This window comes from Meriones unguiculatus, chromosome 1 (assembly GCF_030254825.1).
Source record: "Meriones unguiculatus strain TT.TT164.6M chromosome 1, Bangor_MerUng_6.1, whole genome shotgun sequence".
Lineage (NCBI taxonomy): Eukaryota > Metazoa > Chordata > Mammalia > Rodentia > Muridae > Meriones > Meriones unguiculatus.
In genome coordinates, this window is record NC_083349.1 from 199,171,580 (window position 1) to 199,184,395 (window position 12,816).

Below are 12,816 nucleotides of genomic sequence, written 5' to 3' on the forward strand. Positions count from 1 at the left end.
AGGCTATTTAAGCTGTGGGCTGGCTTTCCCCAGGGTCAGATGATTGTTCAAGGTTCCTGAATAAACTGCATTGAAAAAAAAAAAAAAGAAATTCCCATGCTTTAGAACAAGCTTGAACTTAAAAAAAAAAAAAAAGAAAAGAAAATCAGAGTGTAGCCCTGGCTGTCCTGAAACTCTCTTCATAGTTCAAGCTGGCCTCAAGCTCAGAGATCCTCCTGCCTCTGTCTCTTGAGTGCTGGAATCAAATGCGTGTTCCACCACACCTGGCTCTGAAACTCAATTTTCATTGAAATGTTAATAAAAAATAATAGTACCAGGTGCAGTGGCACATGCCTGTAATATCAGGGAATGCAGAGGCAGGTGGATTTCTGTGAATTTGAGGCCAGCCTGGTCTGCAAAGGAGTCCAGAACAAGCCAGGGCTACACAGAGAAACCTTGTCTCAAAAAAACAAAACACACACACACACACACACATACGAAAGAGAAAGAAAAATAATTGTAATGGGAGGATTCACAGAAGTTACTATAAAAGTGTTGTCTTTGACCATGTACTTTATTGAAAGGAAAATCACATTTTACAGTATTATGAGGGGAGAAACACCACTCCTATTTTGTCATTCAATACTGATAACTTGAGAATATCACCAACCAAAAACAAGGTATAACAAAAACTTGCCACAGACGGGCAGTTTCTCTGCATCTCAACTTTGTAGGTAGAGGTGTGTGTGAGATCACAAGTTCATAGCCAATCTGGGCCACACAGACAGATAGATCTCTATGAGTTTCAGGCTAGCCTAGTCTTCCAGGACAACCAGTGATACATAGTAAGACCTTGTCTCAAGTAATCAGAAAATAGGCATAGTAAAAGAAGAACAAAGCCAGGGCTGACACTATACAATTTTTTTCAGACCATCAAGAGATGAGACCTGAGGTAATAGGGGCAACCCAGCCTGTCTCCCCGGGAAAAGACTTCAGTATGGATATAGAATCACACAGACGCCATTCTTGAATGGATTTTCAAGTGTCGTTTCAAAGTCCCTGGCTGTCGGAAGGCTGCGTTGCACTCATTACAAATGTAGGGTCTCAAGTCGCTATGGATGCGGACATGGACTTTGAGGTTGCCCTTGTGGCTGAAGCATTTCCCACAGTGCTCACATTCATAAGGCTTCTCCTTTGTGTGAATCCGACTGTGACTCAGCAGGGTGGACTCGTGGGTGAACACCATGCTGCAGACTGTACACACATACGGCTTATTCCCTGTGTGAGTGCACTGGTGGACTTTCAGGTCTGAGGACTGTATAAACGCCTTGTTGCAGTTGTTGCACTTGAAGGGTCTCTCTCCTGTGTGTGACCTCTGGTGAATGATAAGCTGAGACCTATAAAAAAAACCCTTCTTGCATTCACTGCAACAAAACTGAGCCTGACCAGCAAGATGAGCAACTGGCTGTACAGATGGTGGGTTAGCAACCTCTGGCTCTGTATCGACTATAATGGAGGCCCCTTCTTGGGAAGTGGGAATGTTGTCTCTTTGGAAACTCTGAAGAGTTCTATTCAAGGCTAAATTACTTTCCAGAATATGGGTGAACGATGTGACAGCATCAATATTTGTATCTTCTTGGGACGTCACCAAATCCTTTACTCTCAAAGAACCTGCTGGAAAGGATCACACACAACACATTTAAAATTTGAAAGTCTGTTTCAAAAACAAACAAACAAACAAACAAACAAACAAAACCCCACTACATTTATTTATTTGATTATGGAGAGCTGTGCCACCCTAAGAATATGGAGGTCAGAGAACAACTTTTGGGTTGGTTCTTTCCTGCCACCATGAGTGAGGACCCTAGGGGATGAACTCCGGCAGCCAGGCTTAGGGGCAAGTGCCTTTACCTACTGAGACACACAATACTTAAAAAAGACCATTCCAACCATACCAGTGTTGGCTAGGAACATCCCATCAACTTCCCAAGCATAACAGGTCAGAGTGCTGAAGAGAGGTAGTAAGTTCCCAGTAAATTCCCACCTCGTACTCACCAGGACCCTGTGTTAGCTGAGGGTCCTGATGCAGAAACACAAATGCCACACTGGAATCCTGTGAATCTCTCCCTGGGCTCTGCTCAAGTCTCGGGTGTACAGGTTCTCTGTTCTCAGGAACTGTCATCAGCAAAACTTGCTCTTTCTTGATAAGGGACAATCAAGAACAATTATGAGTGTGTTCATTGTAGAGAGATGGAGCATAGAAATCTGTCTCAATCTTTTTGGGACTTGGTATGTGCCCTGTGCTGAATTCTCCGTCCCAAGATCTTGTTGCAGTCTGGCTGAGGGCCATCTCATACGCACCGATCAATGTTTGATTTGTTGTGTAAACTGTTTCCCAATTATCTCTGGTTGGTTAATAAAGAACCAATTTATTAACAGCTAATTCTGGACATCCAATTTTGGGAAGAGGAGATAGGTAGGCACGACCTCTGTTCCCAGTTTTAGGGTCTCATGTAGAGACCACAAGTGAGGAGAAGGAAGAGAGAGGACATAACCATGAGAAATTGACCTGATGGAGCAGAAACAACTCAGACAGGACCAATATTGCATGTAAGTTGGAACACATGGCTGAGAAATAGCAAGACTAATGTAGAGGATTAGTATAAATGCACATCTGCCCAGTTGTTGAGCTTAGAGCTTGTTAATAAATCTCCCAAGTCTCTGTGTCACTTATTTGAGAGGTAGAATGGATGATAGAAAAGCCCCTCAAAATATAATTTTTCATCACAATCTGGTCCACTAATTTTTTTAGAGTTGTGGGGATGTTCATACTTCTATATCCCATCCCACCACTCCACATAAACAAATATTCTCCTCTTATTTATACGTCTACCATTAATGTGTAATGACCACACCTCTAAATCACCTATTGGCTGTTATTTTAATTCTCTAAGTACATATTTCCCTTCCAAATGCCTCCCAACCTTGGCGCTATTAAGATTTAGGGTTAATAAGGCTAGAAAGACGGCTCAGAAGTTAAGAGTACTGGCTGCTTTAGCAGAAGACCTGGGTTTGCATTCCAGCACCCACGAGGAGGCTCAGAGCCATCTCCAGTTTTAGGGGTTCTGACACCTTCTCCTTCACCTCCAAAGGCACGGACAGGAACACATATAGTGTGCAGAATGCAGCGCATACACCTGGACAAAATACCCATACACATAAAAATGGAATAATTTCTTTAAAAAATAGACGTTGAACGGTTCTGATGGAAGGAGGGTCTCCTATGATACACATTGTGGACTCTGAAGTGACAATGACTGGACACTGTTAATAAAACTCTTAGCCAGCTGTGGTGTCCCACACCTTTGATCCCAGCACCAAAGAGTTAGAGGCAGGCAGATCTCTGTGAGTTTGAGGCCAGCTTAAGTTTGAGACCTTGTCTCAAAAATGTAAAAACTAGGGCTGGAGAGATGGGTTAAGAGCAATGGCTGTTCTTCCAAAGGTCCTGAGTTCAATTCCCAGCAACCACATGATAGCTCATAACCATCTGTAAGGTGATCTGGTGCCCTCTTCTGGCCTGTGGGTACACATGCAGGCAGGATACTGTATAAATAAATAAATAAATATTTTTAAAAATTAAAAAAAAAACACATAATAATAATAATAATAATAACTCCTAGCCATCATCTCCATGAAGGTTGATAGATCCAAAACATCTCCAGAGGGTATGGTAGCCCACACCTGTACTTTCAGCTCCTAGGAGGTAAAGGCAGGAAGACTGGGAGTTAATACCAATCTCACCTACATAGCTAGTTGAAGGTCCACCTGAGTTACAGGGGACCCAGCTTCAAACAAAACCAAAGCTATAGCATCCCCAAGCCATCACTTCCCAGGGTCCAAACCTCCACCCTAGAAGGTCAAATCTGTATCACCAGGCTGGACAGCAGGTGCCTTGACCACTGTGCCATCTCTCCAGCTCTTTCAAGTCACTATTTATGTGGCTATGTGAGTATAAGCCATGTACATGTTGGTGCCCAAAGAAAAAAGAGCACATTAGATTTCCCTGGGGCTGGAGTTATGTGAGCCGCCTGAAGAGCACTGGTCCTCAGAAGATCAGCAGTGTTCCCAATAGCTGAGCCATCTCTCCTGGTCCATGATGAGTTTTAGGAGAGAAACAGGCTGGTGAATCTGCTTTCCCCAGTGTCCAAGCCTGTGGAGTATCTATGGCCAAAGGGTCTGAATTTAACTCCCTCTCGAAGATGTGATCTTCTAGTCTCTTCTCCCATCTCTCCCCAGAGATGTTGTTACACACTTACCTGACTGGTGGATGGCTTCATTCCTGGCTGGTTCTGCAGCTCTGGGAGAGCCTGGCCACTGCTGAGATGCTCCTCCGACAATACTACTACATTGCCACTCCATTCATCAGCCTTTTCTTTGGCCATCTCAAAATGATAATCCCATAGGAGGGATGTCTGTCCCTGGGAGAAGATTATGGACTGTGGAAGAAAGGGAGCAGGATCAGATCCTAGGTAAGGCCCTAGAGAGTCTTCTCACAGCTCTCCAATTCTGTTCTGCCTCAGCATTCCACCTGGAATTATTTGCAAGTTTATCTTCCATAATACTGTACTTACTTGGTACATACAGATGTTCTATCTGAATCACTGTTGGTCTGTATACTCTAGCATATGCCTCACACTTACAACATTTGATCAATTACAGAGACATGGTGTTATGTGGATGTGTTGGTCCCCAAGCTTGAGGAGAGCCTGGAAGAGACTATTTTCCTAAATCCAAACCAACTTGCCTATAATTCTAGGATTCTAAAAGCTGAAGCAGGAAGATGACTTCAAGGTTCAGGCCAGCCTGGGCTACAGTGTCTCAAAACAAAACAAAAACATGCTTCCCTTTACTTACTCTACCTAAGGCTCAGGGACCATCAGAGAAAAGATGTAGTTATTAAGATTCTGTGGTGGTTTGAATAGGAATGGCCCCCATAGACTCATGTATGTGAATGCTTGGCCATAGAGAGTGGCACTATTAGGAGGTGTGGCCTTGTTGGAGGAAGTCACTGTAGAGGTGGGCTTTGAGGTTTCATGTATGCTCAAGCTACACCCAGTGTGGTTCAGTCTTCTGTTGCCTGTGGATCAAGATATAGAAATCTCAGCTAAGTGTGGTGGGCACACCCCTTTAATCCCAGCACTCAGGAGGCAGAGGCAGGTGTATATCTGAGTTTGAAGCCAGCCTGGTCTACAAAGCAGGCTCCAGAACAGACAGGACTACAAAGAGAAACCCTGTCTCAAACAACAAAACCAAACCAAAAGATTCTAAGAGGTGAGTGGGATAAAGCAGAGTCTTCTGGACATGGCAGCAGTGCCGAACTCATGAACCCACAGCAATTGCAGTTGCCTGCACAAGACCTTTACAATATCCAGCCAGTCACCATTCCAGCAAGGAGTGAAAAGGGTTCAGGGGTACCCACCCCTAACTGAGGAGCTATGGACAGTTGACGGCTTCTTGGGGGGAGAATTGGTTTTTTGTGACCCCTGGTAGTTTGACCCTGCTCCAGGGAATGATCCCACTCCCAGAACTATATGTATAGCACAGACTGTATTCAGAGGCAGGGAGATTATTTTTTAAAGAGGGGCAGGAAAGTTGGGGGACTGAGGGTATGGTATAGATCTGGAAGAGATTAGGAGGAAGAGTGGAAGGTTAAAAAAAAAAAAAAACTTTCCTTAATGGATTCTGGCCTGAAAAAGACTCTGAGGGAGAATGGACCACCTTTCTTCCACTCACTGTGGCTTCATCCTCTCACACCCTATCAGACATAGTAGTCTACTATGGGGCATGTGAACCATGTGACTAGGGCAGCTATTCTGAAGTGAGAGCAAGGTCAAGAGGTGTCCAAACCTGAAAAATTTCCATTTGGAGACTGTCAAGAGTAAGGGTGGTTCCCCCTTCTCTGTTCTGTGCCTGCATGCCCCAATGCATGTAGTCTTGCAACACCCACCTTTGCCGTTTTCAAGGCAATCACATAGCCTGGTGACCAGGATATGTCCATCTAGTACTTGGAATTCCTCTCTGTGCAAATGGAGCATCCCTAGCCCATCTTCCCTGGCCAGTGATATACATTTACCTGGAAACCCCTATCCACTTCCCCAAGATTTATATAGTCCCTATTCTCCCCCCCCAAAAAAAAAACTGTATCACTGGAAGAACTGTGTCACTAAAAGGGCTGTATCAATGAAAGAGCTGTATCTGAGACCCTCCTACCCTGTACCATACCCCCACTGGGCACTCACTCACCCTGCCAAGCTTCATTCCTGTCTTTTGTAAACATTGCATTGGTACCTGGCAGATCCTGGGCTCCAGAAACAGTCTACTGTTTTTTGTTGTTTTGTTTTTTCCTTTACTTGTTCACTGGTATATGGTACTAGGGCTTTGTTCAGGCAAGCACCCTATTACTGAGTCACAACCTCCTCCCCTCACTGGTGGAATCTAGGCATGCATTATACCCCTGGCCACTCTACTGGCCCTTTGAAATGTTTTAGCTTGAAACAGGGTCTTGATAAGTTGCCCAGGCTGTCTCTGGACTCAACTGTGTTAAGGCCAGACTGGCCTCAAACATGATACTGTAGCCTTCTGGGTGGCTTTAAGTACAGGGTAGCACTATGTTGCTAGCCTCACAGAGTTATTGTTGAGAGAGGGTCTCACTGTGTAGCCCTAGCTGGCCTTGAACTTGGAGACACTTGTCAGATTCTGACTCACAGCTGGGATTAAAGGCTTGTACCATCATGACTGTTCCTTTCTCCACATTTTTTTAAGATTTATTTATTTATGTATTTTATGTATATGAGTACTCTATTTGCATGTATGCCTGCATGCCAGAAAAGGGTATCAGAATCGATTATAGATGGTTTGTGAGCCACCATGTGGGTGCTGGGAATTGAACTTAGGACCTCTGAAAGAGTAGCCAGTGCTCTTAACTATTGAGCCATCTCTCCATCATTTCTCCACACTCTTAATGCTAAGCTTTAATGAGCGTCATTCTGCACAATAGTGTCAAAGCATGGGGTATACATCTATGGCCAGTGTGCCCAACCCCAGCCTGCACCAAGTCTCTCAAACACTCCTGTTTTCTAGTTCCTTTTTCCAAACCACCCCTAGAGATAGTGTCACACACTCACCTGTTTGGTGGATAGATCTTTGGTCTCTGACAGGTTCTGCACCTCTGGGTTGGCCTGGCCTCTGCTGAAAGGCTCCTCACTCTCATTTGATAGGTGTTCTTGGGACAATTCCACATTATCCTCTGGGACTTCAGCCTTCTCAAAACTGGAACCCGGGAGGAAGTATATCTGTTCATCAGAGTAGATTATGGACTGTGGGGAAAAAGGGCATAGGATTAGACTCCAGGTAAGAGCCTGTGTATAGCTCTCACAGCTGTTTTCTGTGCTGATTTAGAAGCCTAGCTTGACTTATTTGCAAATCTGTCTTCCTGGACATGGATTGGCCCACAAGGTCATACTCAGCTATATAGTGAGTTGGGGACCAGCCTGGGGGGCTATGCTGGACCTTATCCAGTAAACAAGAAGACAGGGGAGGGGGCATGGCTGAAAAGATGGATCAGCGATTAAAAGCACTGACTGCTATTCCAGAGGACCCAAGTTCAATGACCGATCCCACATGGTGGTTCTTAACTGTAACTACAGCTCAAAGGGGATCTGATGCCCTCTTCTGGTCTCCAAGAGCACCAGACACATGTGATGCACAGAATACATGCAGATTTAAACAAACAAGCATACAAAGAAGAAGAAGGAGAAGGAGGAGGAAGAAGAAAGAAGAAGGAAGAAGGAGGAAGGAAGGAAGGAAGGAAGGAAGGAAGGAAGGAAGGAAGGAAGGAAGGAAGGAAGGGAGAAGAAGAAGGAGGAGGAGGAGGAGAAGAAGAAGAAGAAGAAGAGGAAGAAGAAGAAACAATCCAGGGCTTGTGTACTCTGACTCAAGAAGCTGGGCATTGGCCAGTTATCTTGCAGAGTTGCAGAGTTTCTGGGCTTCTTCTAAATAAAGGTTCTATGCTGCCTTCACAAAGACAAAACAAGGCCATAAAAGTCCCCTGTTGTTCATCTCTTAGGAAGCAAAACTAACCTCTTGAGACCAACTGCTAAGGACAAGATCCTTTATGGGTTCTGCTCCTAGGCCACTGTAGCCCCCTAGCTGTCCTTCCAGGAGCCCACAGCTGAGACCTTGCTTACCCAGTGGTAATGTTTCCCTTCCCTCAGCAGCTTTTCCAGTTCTTTGCAGCTCTTCACTCCGTTCTCCTTCACTAAGGCCTGCAGTTCTGGAGGCATGGAGATCATGAACTGCTCTATCACCAGTTGATCCAGTATCTCCTCCTTGCTATTCAGGTCTGGCCTCAGCCACTGATAGCATAGCTCAGAGATCCTCCTCAGATTCTGGATGGGGCTGAACCTCTCTGAGGGCCTGAAACCTCGGAACATCACATGACAAACCTCAGGGCTGTCGTTTTGGTTTTCTGCTTGTGTTTCCTGAGATATCAGGGATCGTGGCTGCTCTGATCCTAGGCTATCTGATGGTACATTTGTAGCCATGTCTGTGATGAATATTCCCCTTAGTCTCGGAGAAGTTCGAAGTGATTCCTGTTTGAACAGGCACAGGGATAGGCTCAGTGTTGGTCCAGAAGCCTGGGAGGCAAGAAGAAAGTGGATTAGTTTAATTTTGTTGCCTTATAAATTTCATCATTCCTTATAACATACCCTCCCCCAAACACACTGGGACTGTTGTCAGTAAAGAGGAAATTAATTCATCCTATAGTTCTGAGATTGCTCAGGGGATAGAGATGTCTTCAGCTATGTCCAATAACCTGAGTTGAATCCCCTGGACCTATATTGTGAAAGGTGAGAACCAACTCCAACAAACTGTTTTCTGGCCTCCACATGTGGGCACTGGCATCCATCCCAACCCCAAGATAATTTCTTTTAAATCAGTTACTATATTCTATCTGTCTATGATGGAATATACCTATAATTCCAGCCAGGGGATAAGTGTGAGCCTGAGGCTTGCCACCATTTTGAAACCATCCCAGGCTACACATTAAGAACCAAACCTAAAAGGGATGAAGGCTACAAGAGACTCATTCTCAAAATTAAGAAACAAACTGGGGGTGCTGGCACAACTTTAATCCCAGCACTCCAGGACAGAGGTAGTCAGATATCAAGAGTTCCAGGCCAGCCTGGTCTACAGAGGGAGTTCCAGGACAGCCAGGGCTACACAGAGAAACCCAGTCTCAAAAGCCAAAACAAAATCCAAAAAATATGAGTCTGGTGGCTCAACCCACAATCCCAGCACTGGGGAAGCTATGATAGAAGGATTGTCTGAAGCTAGTGTGGGCTACAGAGCAAAACTCAGTTTCAATAAACAAAAACAAGCATACAGGAATTAGTCCATTCTATTCTTCCAAACTATGTTCCTATACATTCTGGCTTTAAGGAATCAGTGGCTCCTGACCTCACCTCCAAGTGTGCGTAGGTGGGATCATTTCTGCCATCTGCACATAGGAGTAACAATATTCTTGATAGTATTAAACAGGACTTTTCACCAGCAAGATGTGGTGGTACATACCTTTAGTCCCAGCACTTGAAAGACAGGGAGAGGCGAATCTCAGCAAGTTCCACCACAGCCAGGTCTATACAGAGAATCCTATCTCAAAACAAAAAACAAAAACAACCAAAAAGGGTGGGAGAATAGAGAGGTGACTGACTTTTTGATTTTAAGAGCCCTTGTTCTTCTTTTAGATGCTTTGAGTTCAGTACTTGGAGAACATGTTGTTACAAACAAAATTGTTGAGAGGTGTGCTAGCTCACACTTTTTTTTAATTATACTTTATTTACTTTGTAACCCCCTTTAGTTCCCCCCTCCTCCCCTCCCAATCCCTCCCTTTCTCCCCCGTCTCCACACACTCCCCTCCCCAAGTTCACTGGTAGGGGAGGGTTTCTTTTTCTTCCTTCTGATCTTAGTCTGTTAGGTCTCATCAGGAGTGGCTGCATTGTCTTGTAGCTCACATTTTTAATCCCAACACTTGGAAGGCAGAGAAAGGCATATGTATGTGAATTCCAGGCCAGCCTTGTCTACAGAGTGAGTTCCAAGACAGCAAGAGCTACACAGAGAAACCTTGTCTCAAAAAAAAAAAACAAAATAAAAACAAGGGGGCTGAAAAGATGGCTCAGTTAAGAGCACTGTCTGTTCTTCCAGAGGGCCTGAGTTCAATTCCCAGCAACCAAATGTGGCTCACAATCATCTATAATGTAATCTGATGCCCTCTTCAGTCATGCAGGTGTACACTCATGTGTATAAATAAATAAATCTTTTTTAAAAAACAACACAAAAAAGGAAAAAAAATAAAAGCCAACCAACCCAAAACCCCACACAAAATTTTAAATAAATAATAAAAAAGTAAAAATCTAAAATTTATACATAGATTTACACTTGGGGTATACCTGCCCTAACTATTTTATTTTAATAATTAAAATGATAAAATAAAACAGTTAATTGCAGGCATAATGGTATATGCCTGTAATCCTAGCACTCTGGAGGTAGAGGCAGGCAGATCTGTGAGTTCTTGGTCAGCCTAGGCTACACAGAAAGCCAAAAGACTGTCCCAGTCTGAGAGAAAGACAAAAAGAGATTACAAGGTTGGGTGTTTTTCTTGACTCTTTGAGACCTTGAGTCACATCCCCAGCACTACCAAAATAAATTAAACAAAAAGAAAAAACAAACAAAAACACTTCATCCTCCACCCACCCAAATAGTGTTAAAAATCTAGTAATTTTTAAATGTTTCAGGAATTAGATTTTTGTTTTGGAGACAAGGTTTCAATGTGTAAATTTGGCTGTCCTGGAACTCGATTTGTAGACCAGTCTGGCCTTGAATCCAGAGATCCACCTGCCTATGTCTGCTGAATGTTGGGATTAAAGCCATGTGTCACCATTTGTCCTACCTGACTAGGAACTGGAATTTTAACTGACAGCTATTCTCATTATTGATGTGAACTTGTTCCAAAATGTTCTGGGGTTTTTGTTTTTATTTTTTGTTTTGAGACAAGGTCAGGCTGTGTGGCCCAGACTGGCTGGAAGCTCATTTCCTTGTCTGGGTTTGGCCTTACATTTAGAGCAATCATCTACTATATCTACCTCTTTGACACCTGGGATTTCAGGTCAGTACCTTATATCCCTCTCCAACAGATTCTTCTGTTCTTCATCCCAAAGGCTGGCTGATAGGTGGTGGTCATGTCTTTAATCCCAACTCTTGAGAGGCAGAGCCAGGCAGATCTCTGTGAATTTGAGGCCAGCCTGGTCTACAAAGTGAGTCCAGGACAGCCAAGGCTACACAGAGAAATCCTGTCTTGAAAAAACCAAACCAAACCAAACCCAAACCAAACCAAACAAACAAAAAACCCCACCAAAACTAGAACAGCCAAGGCTATCTGCTACCTGAAAAAAAAAAAAATCCTGTTGTAAAAAAAAAGAAAGAGAGAGAGAGAGAGAGAGAGAGAGAGAGGAAAGAAAGAAAGAAAAGAGAAAGAGAAAGAGGAAAGAAAGAGAGAGAAAGAAAGAAAGAAAGAAAGGAAGGAAGGAAGGAAGGAAGGAAGGAAGGAAGGAAGGAAGGAAGGAAGGAAGGAGGTTGGCTGGCTGAGGTGGAGCATGCCTTTAATCCCACCATTTGTGAGTTTGAGGCAGGTGGATTTCTGTGATTTCGAGGCCAGCAAGTCCAGGATTACCAAGGCTACACAGTGAAACCCTGTCTCGAAAAACAAACGAATGAACAAAAACCAACCAATCAACCAAAAAAAAAAAAAAAAAAAAAAAAGCTGCACCTGAGAGTCCCTGCCTCAGCTTTCAGTTCTTGAGGCTAAGGCAGGAGGATGGGCGTTCCAGGAAAGCGTACGTTACAGGACTATACCCTCTCTCAAAATAATAAAATAAAAGAAACAAATGCAAGCATGCAACCACGTGACCCAACAACCCAGCACTGAGGTATATTTATAGATCTAAGCAAAATGGAAGCCACTCTTGCGGTCTGACACAGCAGTATGGTTATTACCAGGAGCCGAGCACTGAGGAAGAAGGACGCGCATCAAAGGTACAGTAGAAGTTCTAGGACCTGGGGGTTCTGTTGTTGTTGAGAAGCCTCACTGTGCAGCCTCGTCTGCCCTGGAACTTGCCATCCTCCTACCTTAGCTCCCTAGTTCGGAGGTGCAGCTACTCCGTGCCCAGCTTAAACTTGAGGGAGGCTCCCTTGTGTCTGCATCAGAACACAAAATCTTGTTAAACCGCCTTCATCCCTGGTTAATAGACTTACCTCCCCTGCCCTGCCTTCATGCCAGAGCCTCGTGTCTTCTAGAAGTCTCTCTGCAAAGTGGCGGGAACTGCCACGTCATCGCGTACTCAAGGAAGACCTTCTTCCGGTTGCTAGTCTGCCCGGTGACTGCCTTCAGCCCTTAGACGCCATTTTTAGACGGCGCTTTAGAAATCCCGATACTGAATCACAGTTTTCGGTGCGACTGCCAGATTGAGGGGATTAGTTTCTTAAAGGACAAGGACATGGTCCTAGGCCTGTGAAACCAGCTACTGGGGAGGCTGAGGCAGGAGGACTATGAATGTAAGGCTTGCCTGGGCTACGAGTGAGTGTAAGACCAGCTGAGGAAATTTATTGAGGTACTGCCTCATACTAAATAAATAAATAATAAATAGTTTTAGCTGCCTAGGCTGACGTCAGAGCATTTGCCTTAGCATGCAGGGGCCTGAAAGGGTGTGTTTCTAGCACTGT

General features: G+C 44.3%; 1 protein-coding gene across 1 annotated transcript; it reads right to left on the reverse strand.

The window, feature by feature from the left end:
* Positions 1-962: 962 nt before the first annotated feature.
* Positions 963-8,582, reverse strand: LOC110559117 (zinc finger and SCAN domain-containing protein 5B). Its single transcript, XM_021654387.2, has 4 exons — positions 8,226-8,582; positions 7,164-7,355; positions 2,035-2,179; positions 963-1,653 (listed from the first exon to the last, which is right to left on the reverse strand). Exons 1-4 carry the CDS (start codon positions 8,580-8,582, stop codon positions 989-991), a joined length of 1,359 nt encoding a protein of 452 aa, XP_021510062.1. The 3' UTR covers positions 963-988.
* Positions 8,583-12,816: the final 4,234 nt, after the last annotated feature.